We start from the raw sequence: 21,421 nt of genomic DNA, 5'->3' as shown, positions 1-21,421 counted from the left end.
TGAATAAGTTCTAGACCTTTTTCCATATACTTACATTTTCAATATGAATATCAAGCCTTTTATTTGTGCCAGTGCTTTTTATAAAGCTTATTGACTTGAGTAAAGCACTGGTATTTTTTTCATTTTAAAATATTTAATTGTTTAAGATTCAATATATTTAAGGTATATCATGTGATGATTTGATATATGCATATTTTGTGTAATTATTATCACAATTTTGAATTAATATATCCATTACCATCCATACTGTGCATTAGATCCCTGAAACTTTTTCATCTAACTGAAAGTTCATATCCTTTGACCAACATCTCCTCATTTCCCCCACTATCCAGCCCTTGGCAATCACTGTTCTGCTCCTTGCTTCTATGAGTTTTTTAGATTCTACATATAAGTTTGATCGTACAAAGTTTATCTTTCTGCATCTGGCTCAGTATTGGCCTGGAAAAGACTGACTCAGTGAGTGAGAAGTCTAGTAGTCTTTCCAGGCCTCTAGATTCTGGATCTAGAAGAGTAACTGTACCAGGTACTATGGTTTTTGCAACAAAATTACCCTACGACTTTTTGGCTTGAAATAATTAGCCATTCATTTTGCTCACAAATTGCTATGTGGGCAGGGTTCAGCAGGGATGGCTCATCTCTGCTCCACTGACACAAGGTGGAGCGGGTCCAGGCTGGAGTCATCTGAAGTCTTACTCCCTGGGTCTGTTGGGTAATGCTAGCTGGCTGGGACGTTAGCAGGTACTGTCAGCTGGAACAACCACACATGTCCCCTCTCTGTGGCCGGGGTTCCCCCACAGCATGGCAGCTGGGCTCCAAAGGTTGGCATCTTGAGAAAGAGAGAGTAAGGCAGAAGCTATATAGCTTTCTATAACCTAGCCTCCCATAAGTCATATATCATTTCATCTGCTGCATTCTATTCGCTGAAGCTGTCACAAAGCCCCAACCAGGTTCAAGGGGAGGGGAAATAGACTGTACCTCTTAATAGGGAGTGGCAAAGTTCAGAAAAACACATGAGGGTAGGCATATTACAAGCATTACTGCAACACTTTTTGGAAAATATGATTTACTATGGACATGACACAAAACCAGGCTGTTCATACCCTTGCTCTCCCAGTTAGATGGGCTCCGACATTGCAGTTCACTTAAACCTGGGAGAAGACTGTGATGGGGGGTGTAGTGTGAGTACTTGGTTCCATCCCCACACCTGCTCTCTGAGAGGCTGGGGGGACAGGGCAGAAGAAATGAAATGGGGTGCAGGGAGCTGACAATAGTCCTTCCTTTTGCATTCACAGCTACACTGAACGTTTAACATTTTCGTAGGAGAAGGCTGGCATTTGTTGCAGGCATTTTGTTTATAATTGAAACCCTCTCTGAACACATGGGCAGCACAGTCATGAGGACGGTACCAATACTGAGATTGATAAGGTTCATCACAGCTCGAGATTAACTATAAATTCCTAATGTGTTCAGGTAAGACACATCTCTACCTCACCGCAGACAAAGAGGCAGACACAATGATCCATGAAAGGAAGAAACAGAGATGCTGCCCAAGTGAAATGAGCCTTGATATGTCACCGTCCTCACCTTGTGTTTTGTAGCCGTACCTCCAGACTTCCAGATCGCTGCCTGAGGTTTACTGATGGTTTCTTTCAGGGATCATTAAAAGTGATTTGTGGGCTGGCAAGGCCTGTATTTTCCGTGTTCAGGATTCAGTTTATAGCATGTAACTTGGGAAGGGGTGTCTGGAGGGCTGTGTCCCCATTTGGGAAATCTACCAAGGGGGCTTCAACAGCCCATCGGTGATCAATGACGCAAGGCTTGAGTGAGAGTGAGGGGTTCCCTGGGGATGGGGGCGAGGGTGGGTGGGGCCTTCCTTCTTGTCCGGCTGCCCCAGAGAGGAGGGCCTGGAGAGAACACGGCTGCACGCAGGGCCCTGGAGAGTGGAGCCAGCACTGCATGGAGACCAGCTCTGCCTCAGATGACTGGGCTGCACAACAAGCCCTTGGCACGTTTTCCTTTTTTCCATTACGGGAATGAGCTTGCTTCCTAGTGTCCCTGCTGGCCTCCTCTTTCCTCTTGGGTGGTGTTTTCATCTACAAATGACTGGAGCACTTAGATGCAAGGACTAAGTTAGCACACATCAAACATCAAAGTGCTTTCTTAAGACACCTGCCCTCTCTTTGGACCAGCTTTGCATCCTGGGATGTACACATTCAGCTTGCCCACGCTCAGAGAGAAGACCCTTTCCCCAGAATCCTCTAAGGGGAGAGCCAGAACGCCCCCCTGACCAATTACTTTCTCTTCCTCCCCTTACCCCCACAATTTTAACCAGCAAAAATGCTGGCATAGCGCCTCCTTAACCCACGGAGTGCCGCTACCGGACCTTATGTTTGTACGTGTGAGGCTTTATACTCATTAGCAGAAATAAATCCCACTGCACTGTGTGCTTCAGTCTCAGGTCAGGGTCTCACTCAAAGGAACCGCCCAGCAGCAAAACTGTAAAGCAGGTCTAATCTATACCAATGTGTTGGCCAATTTTATGTGTCAACCTGGCTTGGCCGTAACACTAATCTAGGGGTCGCTGTGGAGGTATTTTGTGTACGTGGCTAACGTCTGCAATCAGCTAACTTTAAGTAAAGAAAATTAGCCTCATCTCATCAGTTATAATAAAAGGCCCTAAGAGTAAAACTGAGGTTTCCCTGAGGAAGAAGAAATTCTCCTTCAAGACTGCAGCATCGGTCCTGACCTGCAGTTGCCAACCTGCCAGCCTGCCGGCCCGGCCTGCGGGTTTTAGCTTTGCCAGCCCCCACAGTTGGATAAGCCAGTCCCTTGACATAAATGTTTATGTGTTTACACACATACGTACGTGCCTATTCACATAAACATCCGCATCTACAGCTGTGTCTACCGTCCATATCTAGCTCCTACTGCTTCTGTTTCTCTGGAGAACCCTGACGCATACAACTGGCATTTACTGAGACAGAATAAACTGGTACCAATTCGTTGTCCACAGAAACCTTTGTGGAATTTCTCTATCTCCCTGTCACTTCATTCTCCAATCCGCAAGACCCTCGTGCCGTGCCATGCACCGCTGGCACCGTGTCTGTAGCCTTCCTCCCTTACACATCGCGCCCCACTGCCCATGAGGCCTCCCCCCTCCCTCCCTCTTCCCTCCTGCCTTTCTGCTGGTCTCTGGGGTCCACCCAGGCCTTTCCCACAGAGATCCACCCATCCTGGTGCCTCTGCTTCCACTCAGTAGCTCTGTCTGCCCCGTGCAGGGATGGCAGAAAGAACTGTGGGAACTGCAGAGTGGACCAGACACGCATGCGTATCAGAAAGAGTGAGGAAAAAGGGGGCATTCATAGCCTGCTCATTTTGAATTCTATTAAACTCTTTCAGACAACTTTTAAATTTAAATAGTTAAAAAATTCTCCTGGAATTCCTCATAGCAAGCTGTAAGATTTCTTTATTTTACCCTACTAAAGTAGATTGGTGAGGTATTACCCCTTTTTTAGAGAGAAGAAAACCAAAAATTAAATTAAAAGAAATTAAAAGTTATATCCAAGAGCTCGCTTTGCTAATAACAAAGTTGGAATTGGAATTTAAGATTTCTGAGTCCACCACATGATGCTGGCTCTTTACAAAAGAGAACAGACTTGGTTCGCATGAATGAATTCATTTCACCAACATGCATCAGAGATGAAGGAGCCAGGATTGGCTGAGTATAAAGTTGAAGACACAGTTCCCTGCCTTCAAGGAGCTGACGGTACAAGGAAGTTGGGGGCTGTTAGAGAGATGCGGCACCCCCTCATCTGTCTCCACAGTCAGGAGAAAGGCCATTTGTGGAAGGTGCTTCCTTAGGTATTTTCTTCTGCCTGCCTTCCCTTCCTTTCTCATGGGGCACTGTTGGCCCAGGGTGCCCCAAATCCAGTGGCTATATGCACCAGGCACCTTGTTTATGATCTTATAGCTTCCCATGAAAGGTCCGAATGCAGAGTGTCCCAAGTTAATAGTGTTCCTACCTACGCACGCACAGGCCATCACTGTGGTCAGAACTTCTGTGTCCCTGAGGGCTGGGGCCCAGCCTGGGAAGGAAACGAAGTCCTGGAGGACAGTAACCGCAGGGCAGCTGGACAAAGAAGGCTTCCAAGCTCCCTTGAGCATCACGAACTCTCCCCACCCTCACTATTGTTGTTCCCACTTCTCCCCCTATTAGTTTTAAAATCATCAAAAAAGATAATTAAAATCAGCAAAGATGATTTTCAAGAGAAATAAGAAGGGCATAAAAAGAAGAATTATAGGAGGCAATAAATGATTGTAAAAAGAACCTAGAAAGGCTCAAATTAGATAACAGCAATTATAAAAAGTGAGAACAAATTGGAAAGATTAACAATTAAAAATAGATATAAAGTGGTTTAAAGAAAAAAGTCGTAATTAATAGTGTAAAACAAAATTGCAATTAATGTTACAAATTAGAATTATAATTAATTATACATTTTAAAGATTAATAATTAAAAAGTAGAGATAAATAGCATTAAGTTTAAAAACTATAATTAATTAAAATAATATTTTAGAAAAGATGAGTATACCAATAGAAAAAATGGACAAGGAGCAAGAATTGACATATGAAGAAATCCAAATAAAAATATGTATGTGAGAAATGTTCAACCTCACTGGCACTAAAGTAAGTGCAAACTAAAACTTTGACCTATTGATTCACTTACCAAGTTGGTAATGGCTTGAGAAACAATGATATGCAGTGTAGTCAAGGATATAGGGAACAACCAAACCCATGTCCCACAAGTGGAACTGTAAATTGTTTCAGCATACAGAGGTTGGCAAGACACATGAGAGATGGGACAATATACATACTCTTGCTCCCAGTGATTTCATTGCCAGGAACTTATCCTCAGGAAATACGAATATGCACAGTGAGTTGCCTACAAAGATCTTCATTGACGTCATTGTTAATAATGTTCTAAATATTAGAGAAAAAAAATTCCTAAGTGCCCAACAGTAGGAAATTTGATAAATGAAAATGCATTACACAAAGGAATCCTATATAATAATTGAAAGTACTATTGTAAAAGAGTATTTAATAACATAGAAAAGAGAGTTGCAATATGTTAAGTGAAAAACCCAACAGACAAAAGAATAGCATATACTCTAGGCTCCAACCCACTCTATATAGTTTTTGTTCCTGGTCAGGGCCCTAAAAGACCCCCCTCATCCCCAGCCCCTGACCCTGTTCCTACCTTCTACCCTAGGAAGCAGAGGGACCAAGCAGCCCGGCCTTGTGCAATGACCACCCGTGCTACCCTAAAGGTTGGGAAAATGTGGATGACTTGGTATACAGAAGATGAAGCGATTTATCAGTTAGTAGCTTTATGTGGCAACTTGACTCAGAGGTAACCACTGTTCTGATATCTATCACTGTGGAGTAATTCTGCCTGTTCCTGAACATGTAAATGGCCTCGCGCAGCATGTGTTCTGTGTCTGGCTTCCTTTGCTCAACACTGCACCTGTGTAATATTCGGCCATGTTGTTGAGTATAGCAATAGCTTATGCTTTTTTATTGTAATATAGCATTCCATTGTGTGAATATACCACAATTTATTCATCTATTCTAAAGCTGATGGACATTTGGATTATTTCCTGCTTGGGGCTCTTGTGAAGAAAGCTGTAATGCATATTCCTGCATGGGTATTTTGGTAGAAATAAGCACTCATCTCTGTTATTTGTATCTCCAGGAGTGAAATTGCTGGGTCAGTAATGAAGCCTCCAGTGTCCCCAGGACGAAGGTATACTGATTCATGCCAGGCCTGAGTCACCTCTGCATGAGACACCTATGTTGCCTCCTTATCACTGTGCACTGTCCCTCCTCATCTCCAGTTAATAATTATGTTTGTCATGGTTCCAGCGCTACCCTTTATCTAGCATGGGAGCTCTGGTGTGTAGGGTTCATGAGGGCAGTTTCCCATGAAAGAGGAACATGAGGTGGTGGCAAAATACTAGACTAAATGCCTGGAGATCTGGAATCTTGCCAGACTTTGGTGTAAACAGGCTGTGTAGCCTTGGGCAATTCACTGAGCCTCTCTGGGTCTCAGCTCCTTCATGTGTGAAATAAAGAGGAAGATTAGATGGTTGTGAAGTTTGCTTCCACTTGAAAGTCCCATGATTTCTAATATAGGAAATCGCCTTGTACAGACTCTTGTTCCAGGCTGAGGGTTGGAATCTACTTTGCTTTGGAACATGTGAGCAAAACAGAGTCTCTCTGGAGTGGAGAGGCTCACAAAATGCCCACCTTGGGTGCCTCCCTGAGCTGCTGGAAAAGTGGAACCAAACAAGGCAGCACACTCCGGTGAGGCCCAGTTGTGTAGAATGTGTACTTAGAGACATTTCTACACCATTAGCATCAATAAACAGGCATTTCTCTGCCTGTCCAACATCGCAGCAGAAGTGCTCATATAACCTTGATGCATTTCAAGCATTTGTTATTTGGAAGTAAAGAGGCTAACAGCCTGCATTTCAGAAATCTCTCAAGTTCTGTGACAGGAAGATATTGTTAAAGGGTTAGGAGAATGTCCCTGTGCTCTCAAATAAAAATGGCTTGAAAATTCATCAAGGCCACAGGAACCATTCAGGAGAGATGACAGATGGAATGTTTGTGCTTGTTTAAGGAATGGAGAGGAGAAATGAGTCTCTTCTGACTTGGGCTCTGCTCATCAGAGATGATCACTCTAAATCCAACACAAAGGGAATCAGAGGGCCTTGGGCCCCTGGCAGGGCTTGAGTTTAGAAGAGACAGGAACTAGGCTGGGTTTGCATGTCACTCTCTGTGCACACTTTTCGCTCCTCACTGGTATCCCTCCTTCAATGTCCTTAGATCCATACTCAGTATTATAGCCACTGTATGTTGATAAGTGTAAGATGAAAATAAATAAGGTGTCAGGGAAAAAACATAAAAATATTTAAAAAAAGTAAAGCAGAAGAATGTCCAGGAAATGATGAATGGCCTTGTAGAAACCTGCTATACATTTGGTGAGGCTTTACTTTAGAATAAACTTTATGCCAGAGATACCAGGAAATCTTCCTGGTGCATTGCCATGTTATGATCCACTGTAAGATTTATTTTAGCTGTGCAGTGTTAAATGATGTCTGTTAAGCCAAATTGTCACCAGAGCCCATCCTATGGCAAGGTGTGACACAGCACATGCAATTTACTGTGGACAAGAAATTAGTAGTAAAGGTACTGTCAGGCAGAAGCCAAAGAGAGATGGAGAGGTTCCTACAACACAGGGGAGCCCAGGGTAAAAGCTTCAGGGTTTTGTAGGATGCCCGGGCAGTGTGGTGGTCAGTTCTTCTTGGACAGTAATGGGCTATTAAAGGGAGACCCTGTGATTCATGCCATTACTATGGATATTTTCAAAGACATTTTCTTATGCTGTACTTGTAAATGGCTTCTAATTATTGCTGACTTGTTTTCATGCCATTTTGAGTTTTTAATCTCTTTAAATGTGTTGCCCAATTCTCATATTCAAAATATGTCACATAAGCACATGTGTGTACACACACACACACACACACACACACACACACCCCTACTGTTGTAGGACCTCATTGTTTTTATATAATTCTACATACAATAATTGGTGGAAAAAGTTTTAAAGCTGATGTTCTGTTATGGCTTGTCAAATATGTCTTAGTCTATATCTTCAGAATGTATTCATATTGATTGCACTACACATGAAGCACTTTTCAGTGATTTTAATTGGTTTGCTATAACTATAGCAACTGTATGTCCTAGATTTTCTAGGATGATCGTGATTTCAAGGACTGATCTTATTGTTCTGCAAGTACACAAGTAGTAGAGCAATTGTTCTAATTTTTAGCTCAGAAAACATGATCACTCTATCTATATGCTATTTTGGCACAGGTCATAGAATCTGAGTGTTCTGCCACTCAGAAGAGCTGGGGAGAGAGCTGTGATGAACAACACACTGATTAGCTTCTAGCTGGGGACCAGGAACAGATCTCTTTTCTCCCCAATACCACATCATCCATGTCATGTTCTTCCTGTTTTCACCTCCTGCCTCATCCATCTCTTCCTACTCTCCCATCTAATAGAGCAGTATAGCAGGGACAGTCAAGTGATGTGTGAAGGCATGGCAGAAGAGGTGCCACCAGGATTTTGCCTTTTGCAACTTTTTGTTTAAAGTTGGGATTGAAATATCAGACTATATAGTGCAAACCTTCTTCTTACATTAACACTTCTGGAATTTTGTTTGTTCTAGTGATTTGGAAGTCTAGGTGGATTTTTTTCAGGGGAGGAGTCTCAGTGGAGATGATTGAAATTTTCCCTCCTTCCTTTCTTCCTTCCTTCCTTTCCTTCTTTCCGAGTGTTATTTATTCCAAAGGTTTGACATGGTGGGAAAATTAAAAATCCCACAGAATGAAGGAGTTGGAAGGCACTATTGCTTAATGGCCAAGCTAAGGTTTGTGAAGAACTAAACTGCTGCTCAGTTCTCAGCTCTGCATTAAAATAAATTGTTGACATCCAATATCTTTAGAGTACTGGTTTCTTGGACGGAGACTGAAGAAAATATGTTGTATTATTGTTAATATCTGGGTAGGCTCATGTGATTAGGAAGACTCTTTGGTAAGGCTATGTGTGCCCTAGAACCCAGGAAACATTGCATAGCTGGGCCTCAGGAAGCCCAGGAACTTTGATAAAGACAAAGACTGCAGTTGGGAGGCCCTTCTGAATCCTAGGCAACGCTAGAAGCTTCTGAGTTTGTGAATGGGTCTTTGCTTCAGTGCTCTGTATTTGCGGGGCTGAGCAAATTTTTGAGAGTCTAATTTCTGCTGGTGTCTCTTTTAATTGGCTTATATTTTACTACCTCAAAGCTTTTCAGTTTCTTTTCTTCCTATTTCCTTTTTTTTAAAACCTATTTTGGACTTCAATAAGTGATAAATAAATTTCTACCATGTTTGGATAACTTTAATAGCTTTATTGATATGTTATTTATGTCATAAAGATCATTCATTTTAGGTGTACAATTCAATGAGTTTTAGTATATTGATAGAGTTGTCCAACCATTTCCATAATCTAATTTTAGAACATTTTAATCATTCCCTAAAAAAGAAATCTTGTACCAATTAGAAGTCTCTCCTCTTCTCACACCCTCCAAGCCTAATCTACTTTCGTTTTCTATAGATTTGCCTATTCTGAAGATTTTATTCAAATGGAATCATTCAATATATGGTCTTTTGTGTCTAGTTTCTTTTGCTTGGAATAATGTTTTTGAGGTTCATCCATATTGTAGCATATGTTAGTTCTTTGTTCCTTTTTATTGCTCAATAACATTCCATTGTCTGGATATATCATGTTGTGTTTATCCATAGAGAGATGAAGGAACCACTAGTTATGTTGAATATATTTATCTCCTTAGAATATTAAATGTGTTCTTACAACTAAATATATTAAAGTTGACAAAGGTCTGTATGCTCTGAATTCTCAAGTTTAAATCTGAGAAAGTGATACAAGATAGAGAAAAGGAAATCTGAGTGGCTCAAGTTTTAGCTATTATTTTTGTTTGGGCAAAGCTTTACATTCTAACTCATAGGTCTCTGGCTAGTAAATGTTGCATTTGGGTTAGATGACCACTTATAAGCTGTAGACAGTCAGAAGGAGAAGCCATATGTTCTGGGTAGCTCAGGAAGGGGCTGTAGACATGATTGGCCTTGAAATGGACATAGATAGAGAATATTGTTATAGGATATATTTTCCCAAGAATGAGATGTATTGTTTTTTAATGCAGAAGATGTCTTCATAATATTGTTGGTTGAAGTGGTCTAGAAATTCTAAAGTATTTTTAGATTGTATACCTGATAAGACTACTTACATGTTTTTGTACCATAAAAAGTAAAGGCACCCCACTACTTCTTAATCTTAGCTTTTGTCGACTTTAATATATTTAGTTGTAAGAACACATTTAATATTCTAAAGAGATAAATATATTCAACATAACTAGTGGTTCCTTCATCTCTCTACTCTCTCCAAGAAACATTTTCTTTGTGATTAGCTATTTTGGTAAGCATTTACTGAGTATCTGTTTTATGGAGAACCTCCAATATGTGCTATATATTGGGATAATAAGTAGGGGTATATTTGTAGAGGGGGAGATCCCTCCAAAATGAAAGACATAATTCCTTGGCGCTTTAGTTCACTGTAGAAGAAACATTTAAATATATTATGTAAGTTCAGAATAAGTACAGAGTAACATGTATTCCCATAACTACAAAATAATATAGTACAATTTAGATGCATATATGTTGAAAAGAACAACATGATGAGATGCAATCAACACTCTAAATCAAGGATTTAGATATGATAAAGACATAGTTTATGCCCTAAAGATTCTTACAGTAATAGATCAGCACATAGTTGAAGCTCAAAAATGTTACTGCATTGTTGTGGATGGATGTGGCGTAAGAGGATGCCATGGTGTGTTGTGGCCTGCTGCTTTTAATGTTGAGAGGGATTAACTGGAGATAGAATCGTCGTTAACCTGATTTCTAATGTGAATACATCCACCCCTGTAAGATTAAGGTTATATGACTAAACTTATGTGTAACAGTGGTTAGCAAAAAAATAAATATTAATATATACATGGATAACCTAAAAATCATTTACTGGTCTTGCAGAGGTGAAATATTGAATTCAAAACTTTCCACAATAGATCATCTTAACTTTGACCCATCGTTTTAATTCCTCCACAAATTTATGCAATCTTTGGCAATTATTTAACTTTTCTCTGCCTAACTTTATTATGGCCTAACTTATGTAACTGAAGTAGAAGGAGACACAAATGTGAGAAGTGAACACTGCATGCTTGGCACAAATAATTTTTTATTTTTTAGAGACGGAGTCTCAGTATGTCCCCCAGGCTGGAGTACAGTGGCATGATCATAGCTCACTGTAACCTCAAATTCGGGGCTCATGTGACCCTCCTGCCTCAGCCTCCTGAGTAGCTGGGACTACAGGTGTGCACCACCACACCGAGCTAATTTTTACATGTTTTGTAGAGATGGGGTCTTGCTAGGTTGCTCAGACTGGTTTCAGACTCCTGGCCTCAAGCGATCCTCCTGCTTCAGCCTCCCAGAGTGTTGAGATTATAGGCATGAGCCACTGTGCCTGGCCAGTGCAAATAATTTATTTTCTGTGTTTTCCCATATCTGAAAACCACAATATTTTCAAATTTTCAATATTTGCATATTTGAAAACCACAATATTTTATTTTACTTTATAAAAAGAAATAAAATAAGCGCATAGTTCCTGAGATCAGAACATAGACAAAATGTAGTTTTTTTGTTGCTGTTGTTTTTAATGGCTTAAACTAAAATATAGTCATGGACCACATAATCTTGTTTTTGTCAGTGATGGACTGCATATACAGCAGTGGTCTCTTAAGATTATAATGGAGCTAAAAAATTCTTATCCAGTATTTACTATACTTTTTATCACTATTTTAGAGTATACTTCTTTTACTTATAAAAAAAAGTTAACTGTAAAACAGCCTCAGGCAGGTCCTTCAGGAGGTAGTCCAGAATAAGGCATTGTTGTTGTAGGAGATCAGAGCCCCACATAGAATGATACTGATGATCCTGACCCTGTGTAGGCCTAAGCTAAGTGTGTGTTTGTGTTTTAGTTTTTGACAAATGAGTTTAAAAAGTAAAAAAAGAGGGCCGGGCGTGGTGGCTCATGCCTGTAATCCTAGCTCTCTGGGAGGCCGAGGCGGGCGGATTACTCGAGGTCAGGAGTTCGAAACCAGCCTGAGCAAGTGCGAGACCCATCTCTACTATAAATAGAAAGAAATTAATTGGCTAACTAATATATATATATATATATAAAATTAGCCGGGCATGGTGGCACATGCCTGTAGTCCCAGCTACTTGGGAGACTGAGGCAGAAGGATTGCTTGAGCCAGGAGATTGAGGTTGCTGTGAGCTAGGCTGACGCCATGGCACTCACTCTAGCCTAGGCAACAGAGCGAGACTCTGTCTCAAAAAAAAAAAAAAGTAAAAAAAGAAAAAATTAAAAAAGTTTAAAAGTTTATAAAGTAAAAAATTTACTATATGCTAAGGTTAATTTATTATTGAAGAAAGAAAATAGTAAAAAAATTTAGTGTAGCCTAAGTGTACAGTGTTTATAAAGTCCACCGAAATATACAGTAATGTCGTAGGCTTTCACATTTTACTCACCACTCACTCTCTGACTCACTTCAAGCAACTTCCAGTCCTGGAAGCTGCATTCATGGTAAGTGTCCTAAAGAGGTATACAATATTTTATCTTTAGTGCTGTATTTTTACTGTATCTTTTCTATGTTTAGATACATAAATACTTATCACTTAGTATGTACAACATTCAGTACAGTAACATTCTGTGCAAATTTGTAGCGTAGGAGCAAGAGGCTATACCATGTAGACTAGGTATGCAGTAGGGCATACCATCGGGGTTTGTGTAAGTACACTCCATGACATTCGCACAATGATGAAATCGCCTAATGATGCATTTCTCAGAATCCTCAGAAATAGTCCTTTGTCAAGCAATGCATGAGTGTAAGGAAATACTAAGTTGTGGGTCTGGGATATGTATATAGGACTCTAGCAATGGCTTCATGAGGAGTGTGCATCTCCCTCATTAAACTGTGAGTTCCTTTAAGAGAGATTGTGTTTTTTTAAAAAAATTAATTAGGTAATTATTATTTTATTCTTTTTTTAAGTTTCAGAATATTATGGGGATACAAACATTTTGGTTACGAGATTGTGTCTTTTAACTCAACTGGCCTAAAATTCTAGAATAAAGTCCTCATAGCATGTGTGTTGGATGAGTGAACTCTCTTGAAAGTTGCCCAGTTAGAAGCCTTTTAGACCACAACTCCCAGAATGCCACGCGCTCCAGGAGTAAGGCGAGAAGGCCCCAGAGCCCATCGTGCCAGACCAAGACTACAATTCCCACTATTCACAGGGGCTCCGGAAACCTTGTCAGACACCACCTGTTGCCATAGCATCCGGGTCCGGGCCAACCAATGCGAGCGCCCTCGCTTAATAAAGGCGGGCAGTTTGCATCTCCGACCAACCCGAGGTGTCCTTGCTGTGGTGCGTGACCGGAGGAGGCGGGAGCTCGAGACCGGCGCGTTCTCCTTGCATCTGGGGTCGTGGCCTTGCCCCTGCTGTGCAGGGAGATAATCCCGGCGCCTGCACGCGCGTGTTCGCGCGGGGGCTCGGAGGCGCTCGTAGGTCCGCACTAGGTGTCTGCGGGGGCAGGAGCGGGAGCCATGGGCGGGACCGCCAGCACCCGTCGGGTCACCTTTGAGGCGGACGAGAATGAGAACATCACCGTGGTGAAGGGCATCCGGGTGAGTGCCAGTGGGCGGACGGGGTGCCAGTACTCAGACTCGGACCCCAAGCCCCCGACCTTCCCGGGACCCGCGCAGCATGGTTTCTCCTGTACGGCCCTCAGGCCCTCAGTGTTCGGCCAGAAGGCCAGGTCTCTGGAAGGAAGCCCAGAGTTTCAAGACTTGGGACATTGATTCAGACATAGTTCCTGGTTGTGTGCCAACTGCCAGGCACTGTTCTAGGGCGGGTGAGAGATGCCAGATTGAATTAGACCTTCCAGGGGCTCCGAGTCTACTCCTAACTGTGCTGTTCACCAGTTGCAGGACTTTGTCTGAACCCCTGTCTCACTGTACCTATCTGTGAAATGGGTCTTGTTTTACTCCTGGCTTCAGAACCCAGACTCTACTTTTTACTGCCCACATGATCTCTGTTAGGATGAATTGGCTTTTTAAGGAATGCTTTTATTTGCCCTCTGTCATTTAGTGTTCTCCCTCTGATATACCAGCCCTCCCCATCCCCAGCCCTACAATGTTTTTTGGTCTACCTGGGGTGGCTTCTGGCTTCTCCCTCCTTCACTTTCACTTGTTATCTCCTCTTTCCCAGGCTCCTCCTCTGTGGCCTACTGCACCCAAGTTTTGCACTAGGCCCAGTTGCTTCAGGACTAGTGTCTGCCAGTCTGATAGAGGCTGAGATAGAGGCTGAGATAGGTTTGCAATTTTTCGGACCAGTAGAAATATAGTCATTTCTGACCAACGCCCTAGAGAACTTTTTTACACCTTCTGCATGTGCTGATACATAAACTGAAAACTTGGTTTTTCTCTAGGGTGTCAGTATACCAGCACTACATTAACACAGTCTCCGCTGCACCTGAATTTGGAGCCTCACATTTTTGGAAGTATGATGCCTGAAACTAGTAAATAAAACCATTTTGACTTTAGAAAGTTTTATAATACTTTATATTTTTTCTTCCCTTGTAATTATACAGTCAGCATAAATAAGCTAAATTTGTAAATTACTTTTAACATTTGTTATTAGGGAACGAAACTTTTTAACTCCTTAACGTGTTTAAAAACGTTTTCCTCTGAAATTGTTACCTTGAGAAGAATTTATTAAAGTTTTCTTTATAGAAACTTAGACTGTTGAATTCAGTTTTTGGTCTGTGACCAGCATTTCTTTATAGCATATTAATTAACAGTCGTATTACATTTTGTAATAAAATATCTGAGGCTGCATTCTTTGTGTTATTGTGGTTTAATTGATCCGCTCTGGCGTAAAATAAAAATTACTGTAAACTTTGAGTTTTATGCAGAGATTTAAAAAATTGTGCCTTTAGGCCTTGGGTGTACCACACTAGAGAGTGAAAAGGAATTTTATAAAAAGCAAAATAAATTTAGGGTGAGAAGACATTGGTTAGAAAAATGCATAAATACATGTTATCATAGTCTAGTACAGACAGTGATGATAGCAAACAAAAGAGAATTTGGCCACAGCTCAAAGATTCATATCAAATATTAATGTTGAATAGGATAAGTATGACAATAGGAATATGGAAATGTATTCCATTAAAATGGAAAGATTATCCAAAAAACCTTTTTAAAGAATGTCTTTAAGAAAGAAAGTATGCCCTTATACCACATAACTTGAGAGAACTATTCTTCATTTTTCTTCTTTCTCATATAGTGCATTTTATCTGTATTGTTACAAATCAAGCACACACCATGCTCATTTTGACCTCTATGCTTTTCTTCAGAATATACCCTTCACCTAGAATGCCCTTGCAGTGTTGCCTCAAGTCCTTTTCAAGGATGATTTGCAATCCCTGAGCTTCAGTTTTCCCATCTGCAAATAACGGAGCTGAGTACTTCGCTCAGATCTCTGATCTTTTCCAGTTCTGAAATCCTGTGAGACTAGTGGCACTGTAAGTTTCTTGTAAGCCATTGCAGTTTCCTCCAAAAGTGGCATGCTGTTGAATTGTTGAGTACACACAAGTCATTCTCATTTCTTTGAGGTCATGGTCAAAGGAATCAACTTGGAATTAAACAGACGTCAGTTTAAATCCCAGGTTGGATATTAGTCTGTGGTCTTCCTTGATTGCCTCTGATTTTTTGTCTAGGTCTTTGGTAGATGTTTTTCAGTTGATTTTAATATTTTTCTTAGCTTGAATTAAACAGACTTCAGTTTAAATCTTAGGTTAGGTGTTTATTAGTTTGTGGCTTTGGACAAGTCACTTCTCTGATAATATGTCCTTATTAATAAAGGGCAGTAATACCATCGCTTCCCTTGATTGGTTGTGGCAAGAAGATGAGGTAAGGTATTTAAAGCACCTGGCACATTGGAGATTTTCAATAAAAGGCAGCCATTATGTTATGATAGTGTGCCTTTCATATCTAAAATTCCAGGATTCTTTGAAAGTGTTGTGCAGTGTAGTGGAAAAAGCATGTGCTTTGGAACCAAGCAGACCTGGATTTGGAATCTAACTCTGCCTCTCACTAACTGTATGGCTCTGGACAAGTCACTTTTGATTGTGTTTTTCCTTATTCAGTATATCTGGAAGGTGCAACCTACTTGTGAGAATTTGGCTTTAAGTAACCATCTAGCACACTGCCTAGTACTTTGACAGAGTTTGCACTTGTGAGTAGTAGCAGTTATTACAGCTGTTCAAGAGAATGAATACATAAACTTGTATGAACTTAACATAATTAGATAAAAAGAAGAGCCTGTTATGTCCCCACAGGTGTACCTAAAGGGTTACGGATTGGAAGATGGGAGTCCTGGGTTCTACCCTAATTGCCTGGTGGTTTTTATTTTTTTGTCTAGGTCTTTTGTAGAGTTTTTTAGTTAATTTTTTTATTTTTCTTGGCTTGAAACAGTCATCTTGTTTCCTTCTGAGGCATGCAGAAGTATAAGGAACAACATTCTCAGTAAGTGTTTAAGGTCAGGTGTTTAAAACATGGTGCTAATAAGGTCCAAACTTCAGTTATGAACTGTAGATAGGCTAGTTGAATTTGGCTGAAGAAACCTTTGCAACTTTGCTCAATTGTCTAACATTATGTCAACAGTTGTAAAAAATGAAAATGTACCAATGTTTTAGTGAAGTCAAACATTGCTGGAAAACCAGTTTTGTGTTCTGTTCTATGATAAGGATGGTACAGATGGTGCCCTTACGATGGGATTTATGATGGTTCAATTTACAATTTTTCAACTAATTTACAATTGTGCAAAAACTATATGCATTCAGTATGCTCCTCAACTTAAGATGAGATTATGTCTGGATAAACGCATCAACCCCATCATAAATTGAGGAGCATCTGTAGTTTCATCTCCACATATCTTAACATATAAACAATAACATTTAGTGAGCAACATAAGGCTTTCAGTAACTAGTCTGAATTTATTAATAGATCATATTTTTCTGTATTTTTCTTGAGGTCCTTAACAGCTAGTAATTAAGGGACCTACTTATTTTAAGTTTAAAGTTTCTTCTCACCTACCAAATGTTATTTTCATGATATTTTTAGGGTCTTGTTTTTTTCCTTTATCTGTAGCAATTGATAGCTTTTCTGCCTTCTTCCATAAAATAACCTGTACTGTTATACCTGATTCCAACTTTGAGTCTGAAACTACTCATATGGGTTGCATGAAAGGTCACCCTCTTGCCTTGCCCTCCTCTCCAGGCCTAAAATAAATTTCTAGTGAAAGAAAGACCGAGCATTTTCATTACTGATATTACATGCGCTTGATAGGATTTTTGTGAGCATCTGCTGTGCCTGCTTGGAAAGTGTGCTTACGACTCAATCTTTTGCAAGTTTATCTGAAACGTCAAAGCAGTGAGTGAACTCTTCTAGAGCAAATGTCAACTTCAGTGAGTATCATGTTCAAAGTAATGTTTATCATGCTTTCCAGGCATACATGAATCTCTGCAGCTGGCCTTGAAGTTGCAAGCTAAAATTTACAGGAGCCAGTTATGGCAGTATGGATGCTTACATGGAACACAGCTCATGCTTTGGGAAGTGTTGGCAGTTGAGGGACCCTAAATGAAGAGGTTACTTAATGTGACATGTTATTGAGGTTTCTGGAGAGAGTAGGTTAGCAGAGGCTACAAATTGTGTCAGCCATTGGGAATGTTGATGAATGTCCAAGTGATTCAGTTAACTAGTCTGATAATTGATCTCTTTCAACTTTAGATTCCATGGATCTCTTGGGCGGAGTACTATTAAATATCTGAAGCTTTCTAAGATTTTATAAAGACAGAAGTTAATGGTTTCAACTAATGACAAATGCAAAGAAACACAAGTGACAAATACAAACATAAACTAAGAATTACATGTTTTATATGTATCAATGTGTGTATGGCACTTTCCCTTTTCTCCATGCCCTTAAGTAAGTATTTAGGAGTAATTTCGCCCAAATAATGCAGTTTTTGGAGTCTAAGTCTTAAAAAGGTAGTTGAAAAGCAAATCAGTACTCACACAGAAAGTGACTTATGCTATGTGGAAAGAAGACCAAGAGAGAAAAATGGGTCTGAGTTCCTTAATCAATTTGATAAGACACATCTGGAAGAAGATAAGTATTATGGGAATGGGGGGTTCTGATTTATTTCTGTCTCATATGGTTCCTAACTTCTTAGAGAAGGATCACTTAAGAGTTCCCCTCCTTTTACTGTATTCTTTGGGGTTAGAAATACTTTATCCAACTCACCCAGTCTCCTGTTTCTGAGAAAATACTGGCTTCTGGATTGGTAAGTGGTGTGTTTGTACTAATTTTGGGTAAGACCAAACAAGGTGGATAGGAAGAGATGAGTGGGGAGACTGTAGAAGATGACACACATCTTTTCCTCTCTCTGGAATGCATTGGTGTGGTGAATAGTACAAATTTACACTTAGCAAGCTCCATTGGATTAAATTTGTCTTTAGGAGCAATAGAGAATAGGGTGGATAGTCAAGGTGAGGCAACTGAATGTCACCAGGTCTGCTTCTCTTGATTGCCTTTTATATTAGAACAGTGGTTCTTAACATCTTTTAGTTCATAGACCACTGCGAATCTGTAAGCTGTGGACTCCGCTCAGAACAATGCACTAAACAGGCAGTTTTGCATATAATTGAGGAATTGATCCATGGACTGCTAAGTCCTTAGACCTCAGGATGTAATTCCTAACATTAATATGTATGTGGGTTATTTCACTATTCTTTGCTACATACAATTTCTGTAAATTACACTTGGTATTTGCCTTGGTGGAGATTACAGAGAGGTGGGAAAGCAGGTGTAGTATATATAGATCAGTAAAAAGGCTCTTCTAAAAGAAGTGCCATAATGAAGGAAAGATGTGTTTCTGGCAGAAGTTGCTTCTTACACAGAGACTGCTTATCCAGCTCTTGCAGAAGCTTATGTTGTACCGTTGATCCCCATTTTGGGTCACTTTTCATCACAAGGAACAATTATTCTACAGCTACAGATAGTGTGTATAACCCTGGCCAGCATCTCTAAATCTTGTCACCTGCCTTACAAGTGAACCCCAGTTCATAGGAGATCAGGTGAGTGTGCAGGTCTGAACTTACTACTGCAACTGGAAGGTCAACTCAAAAAGTGTTAACTTTCAATACAAATGATAACACAGCAAAACTATTGCCTTGTAGCAACGTAGCTATGAACAGACTGGGATAAGGTAATAGTGCTTGGAGTTGGTAGAGTAGCTACTGTAGACTGCCATGGGTGCTCCTTTGCAAGGGCCTGAGGATATAGTTGCTGAAAGATTGCAGAAAGAAGGAAGAATGACTTTCAATAAGGCAACCCTACAATATGTTTATCATGTGCTCCTTTGGATGACATGCTTATAAATTTACTGATCTATAACCAAAGACTGCATTGGGAAATAGTTTGAATTGATGTTAGAATCTGACACTAAGTAGCAAATTCTGAGGCTTCAGGGAAGCCACAAAAAAAATAAAAAGTTAACAAGAAACAATGTTGAAAGAGACATTCTACCGTTAGTACCTAAAGAGTGTAGATACAGATAAATAAGCTCCTTATGTATGCATACCAGAACTTTGGCACCTGCTGTCTGCAAAAGCTATAGGCCTACTCCTTATGCACCGTGAATAGAAGGAGCCCCCTACAAGCTCAGGCTCAGTTGATGAGAGTGAACAAAAATGAAATAAAAATCAAAGTCCTCACGGTGGAGTCGTATGGGCAATAGCTTTATCAAATATTTGTGTAGCCAATTATAGTTTATGCTGTATAAACTATAATCATCCTCATAACCCCTGGGGATAAATATTTTTATTTTTCAGTTGAGAGAAGTGAGGCTCATTGAGGTGACTTCCCTAGGCTTAGCTAGTAGGTGGCCATGCTTTTTCTTGTATTCTGGGCCACCTTTTTAAAATTCTCCCAAAGGCTGGTATTTTTGAGGCTGCTTTAGGGATTGGAAGGATTTTTTGTACCAGTTAGTATAAAAGTAGCAATAGATAGTATCAAGGTATGAATTGTGATGAGAAGTAGATGAAGTGGTATTTAAAAGAAAGGGTGGCTTGTCTTTAATACAGGTGAAAGTTTATAGCTAACACTTGATTTTTAGCAAACACATTCACTTTCTAATTAGGTAGAATATATTTTTTGTGTTGTTCTTTGACTTTAGCCTGAAATATAGAAATATAAATTAAAATATAAAATTATATAATAACATATAAAAATTATAAGCTTAATTAGCTTTATACATGTAAGTTCTATTGTATATGTAACAGTGTATGTTGTATATAATAGTATAGAATACATAGCATTTATGTAATATGTAATATACGATGTTATACACTAGTAAATTGTAACATAGTATATTAATATAGTATATTAAATATAATATGTAGCATATATAAGTTAAATGAGTTTTATGTATTATATATCAGTTAAAATAGCTTTAAGTTTCTAAAATGAAGTCTTATTTTATATCCCTTTAAGAGGAAGTGATATATTTTAATTATATACATGGGATTGAAGGAGTGTTAGGTTTAATAGTGGAACATTGAACTGGAGTTTGGGGGTTATTCCTTCTAGTCTTATTACTACCAGTAAGTGGAAATTGCTCAGGGTCTCTTTTTTTCCTCACTTGTAAATTGAGGGGATTGGGGTTAGTCTTCCAGGGTTTTTTCTAAGCTGTATCTCAGCTTTGCAGATGAGTTTCAACAACATACCCAGTGGCTGTCAGTTACTAGAAAAGATGCAGCTCCTGGCATGTTCACATAGCAAGTCTCTTGGCACTCACCTTTCTTTTTTCCACTTGTCTTCCAAGAAGGGAGTCATAGGTTTTTCCTTCAAAGAGCATAACTTTTGAGCTGTGGTCTTTCCCTTTGCCATCTCACCTCAATTCTGGTTTGGGCCCTGAGAAAAAAGTACTGTTCAGCTAAAAACTTTTGTACACTGATGTATCACAGGGCCTTGATTAGTGCCTGGCCTAGGAAACCTGTGTTGAATGAATGACTCATTAATACATAGGAGCTCACGATCTCATGGAAATGCAGAAAGGCAAATACTTATTCTTTCACTGTAGTGCTGTATTAGAGGTGCGTGCAAGGTGCAGTTGGCACAAGGAAGGGTAGTGCTAAGGCAGGGTTGGAATGGACTGGGGAACTGGTTTGGTCAGTGAAGCCTTTTGGATGTTTGAACTGCATCCTGAGAGGTGACTGTCTCCTAAGATGGGTCAGGAGAGAAGGCAATGTAGGCATGAGTGTAAAGGCAAAGAGATGGTAACAAACAAGTAGCCACGTATGGGTGTAGAACAGGGTATGAAATATTAAGGGACAGACTGTGGAAGTTGAGGTTGGAGAGTTAGGCCATCGCCAAATAATGAATAAGTAATTCTTCAGTGCCCTGCAAAAGCATTTGGACTTTCCTGTCAACAGAAGGTAGCTATTGAAGAATTTAAAGCAGGGAGTTACCATGATCACATTTGCATTTTAGGATGATTATTAATGGTACCAGTAATTAGGGCAGGAGAAATGGGATGGCTGAAAAGATGATGAATTCCTTAAAT

The 21,421-nt window shown here is 40.0% G+C and overlaps 1 protein-coding gene across 2 annotated transcripts in view; it reads left to right on the top strand.

Annotated features, from left to right (window-relative positions):
* Positions 1-13,158: 13,158 nt before the first annotated feature.
* The window catches only part of CHCHD3 (coiled-coil-helix-coiled-coil-helix domain containing 3), a 279,301-nt gene continuing 271,038 nt past the window's right edge, over positions 13,159-21,421 (top strand). For both annotated transcript variants that reach the window (XM_012739744.3, XM_012739742.3), the window contains exon 1: positions 13,159-13,421. In XM_012739744.3, the coding sequence (XP_012595198.2) occupies positions 13,341-13,421 (81 nt within the window). In that variant the 5' untranslated portion in view covers positions 13,159-13,340. The remainder of the gene's footprint in view (positions 13,422-21,421) is intronic.

This window comes from Microcebus murinus, chromosome 9, assembly GCF_040939455.1.
Source record: "Microcebus murinus isolate Inina chromosome 9, M.murinus_Inina_mat1.0, whole genome shotgun sequence".
Lineage (NCBI taxonomy): Eukaryota > Metazoa > Chordata > Mammalia > Primates > Cheirogaleidae > Microcebus > Microcebus murinus.
The sequence above is the reverse complement of the archived record's forward strand: the minus strand, read 5'-3'. Positions and strand labels throughout refer to the sequence as shown.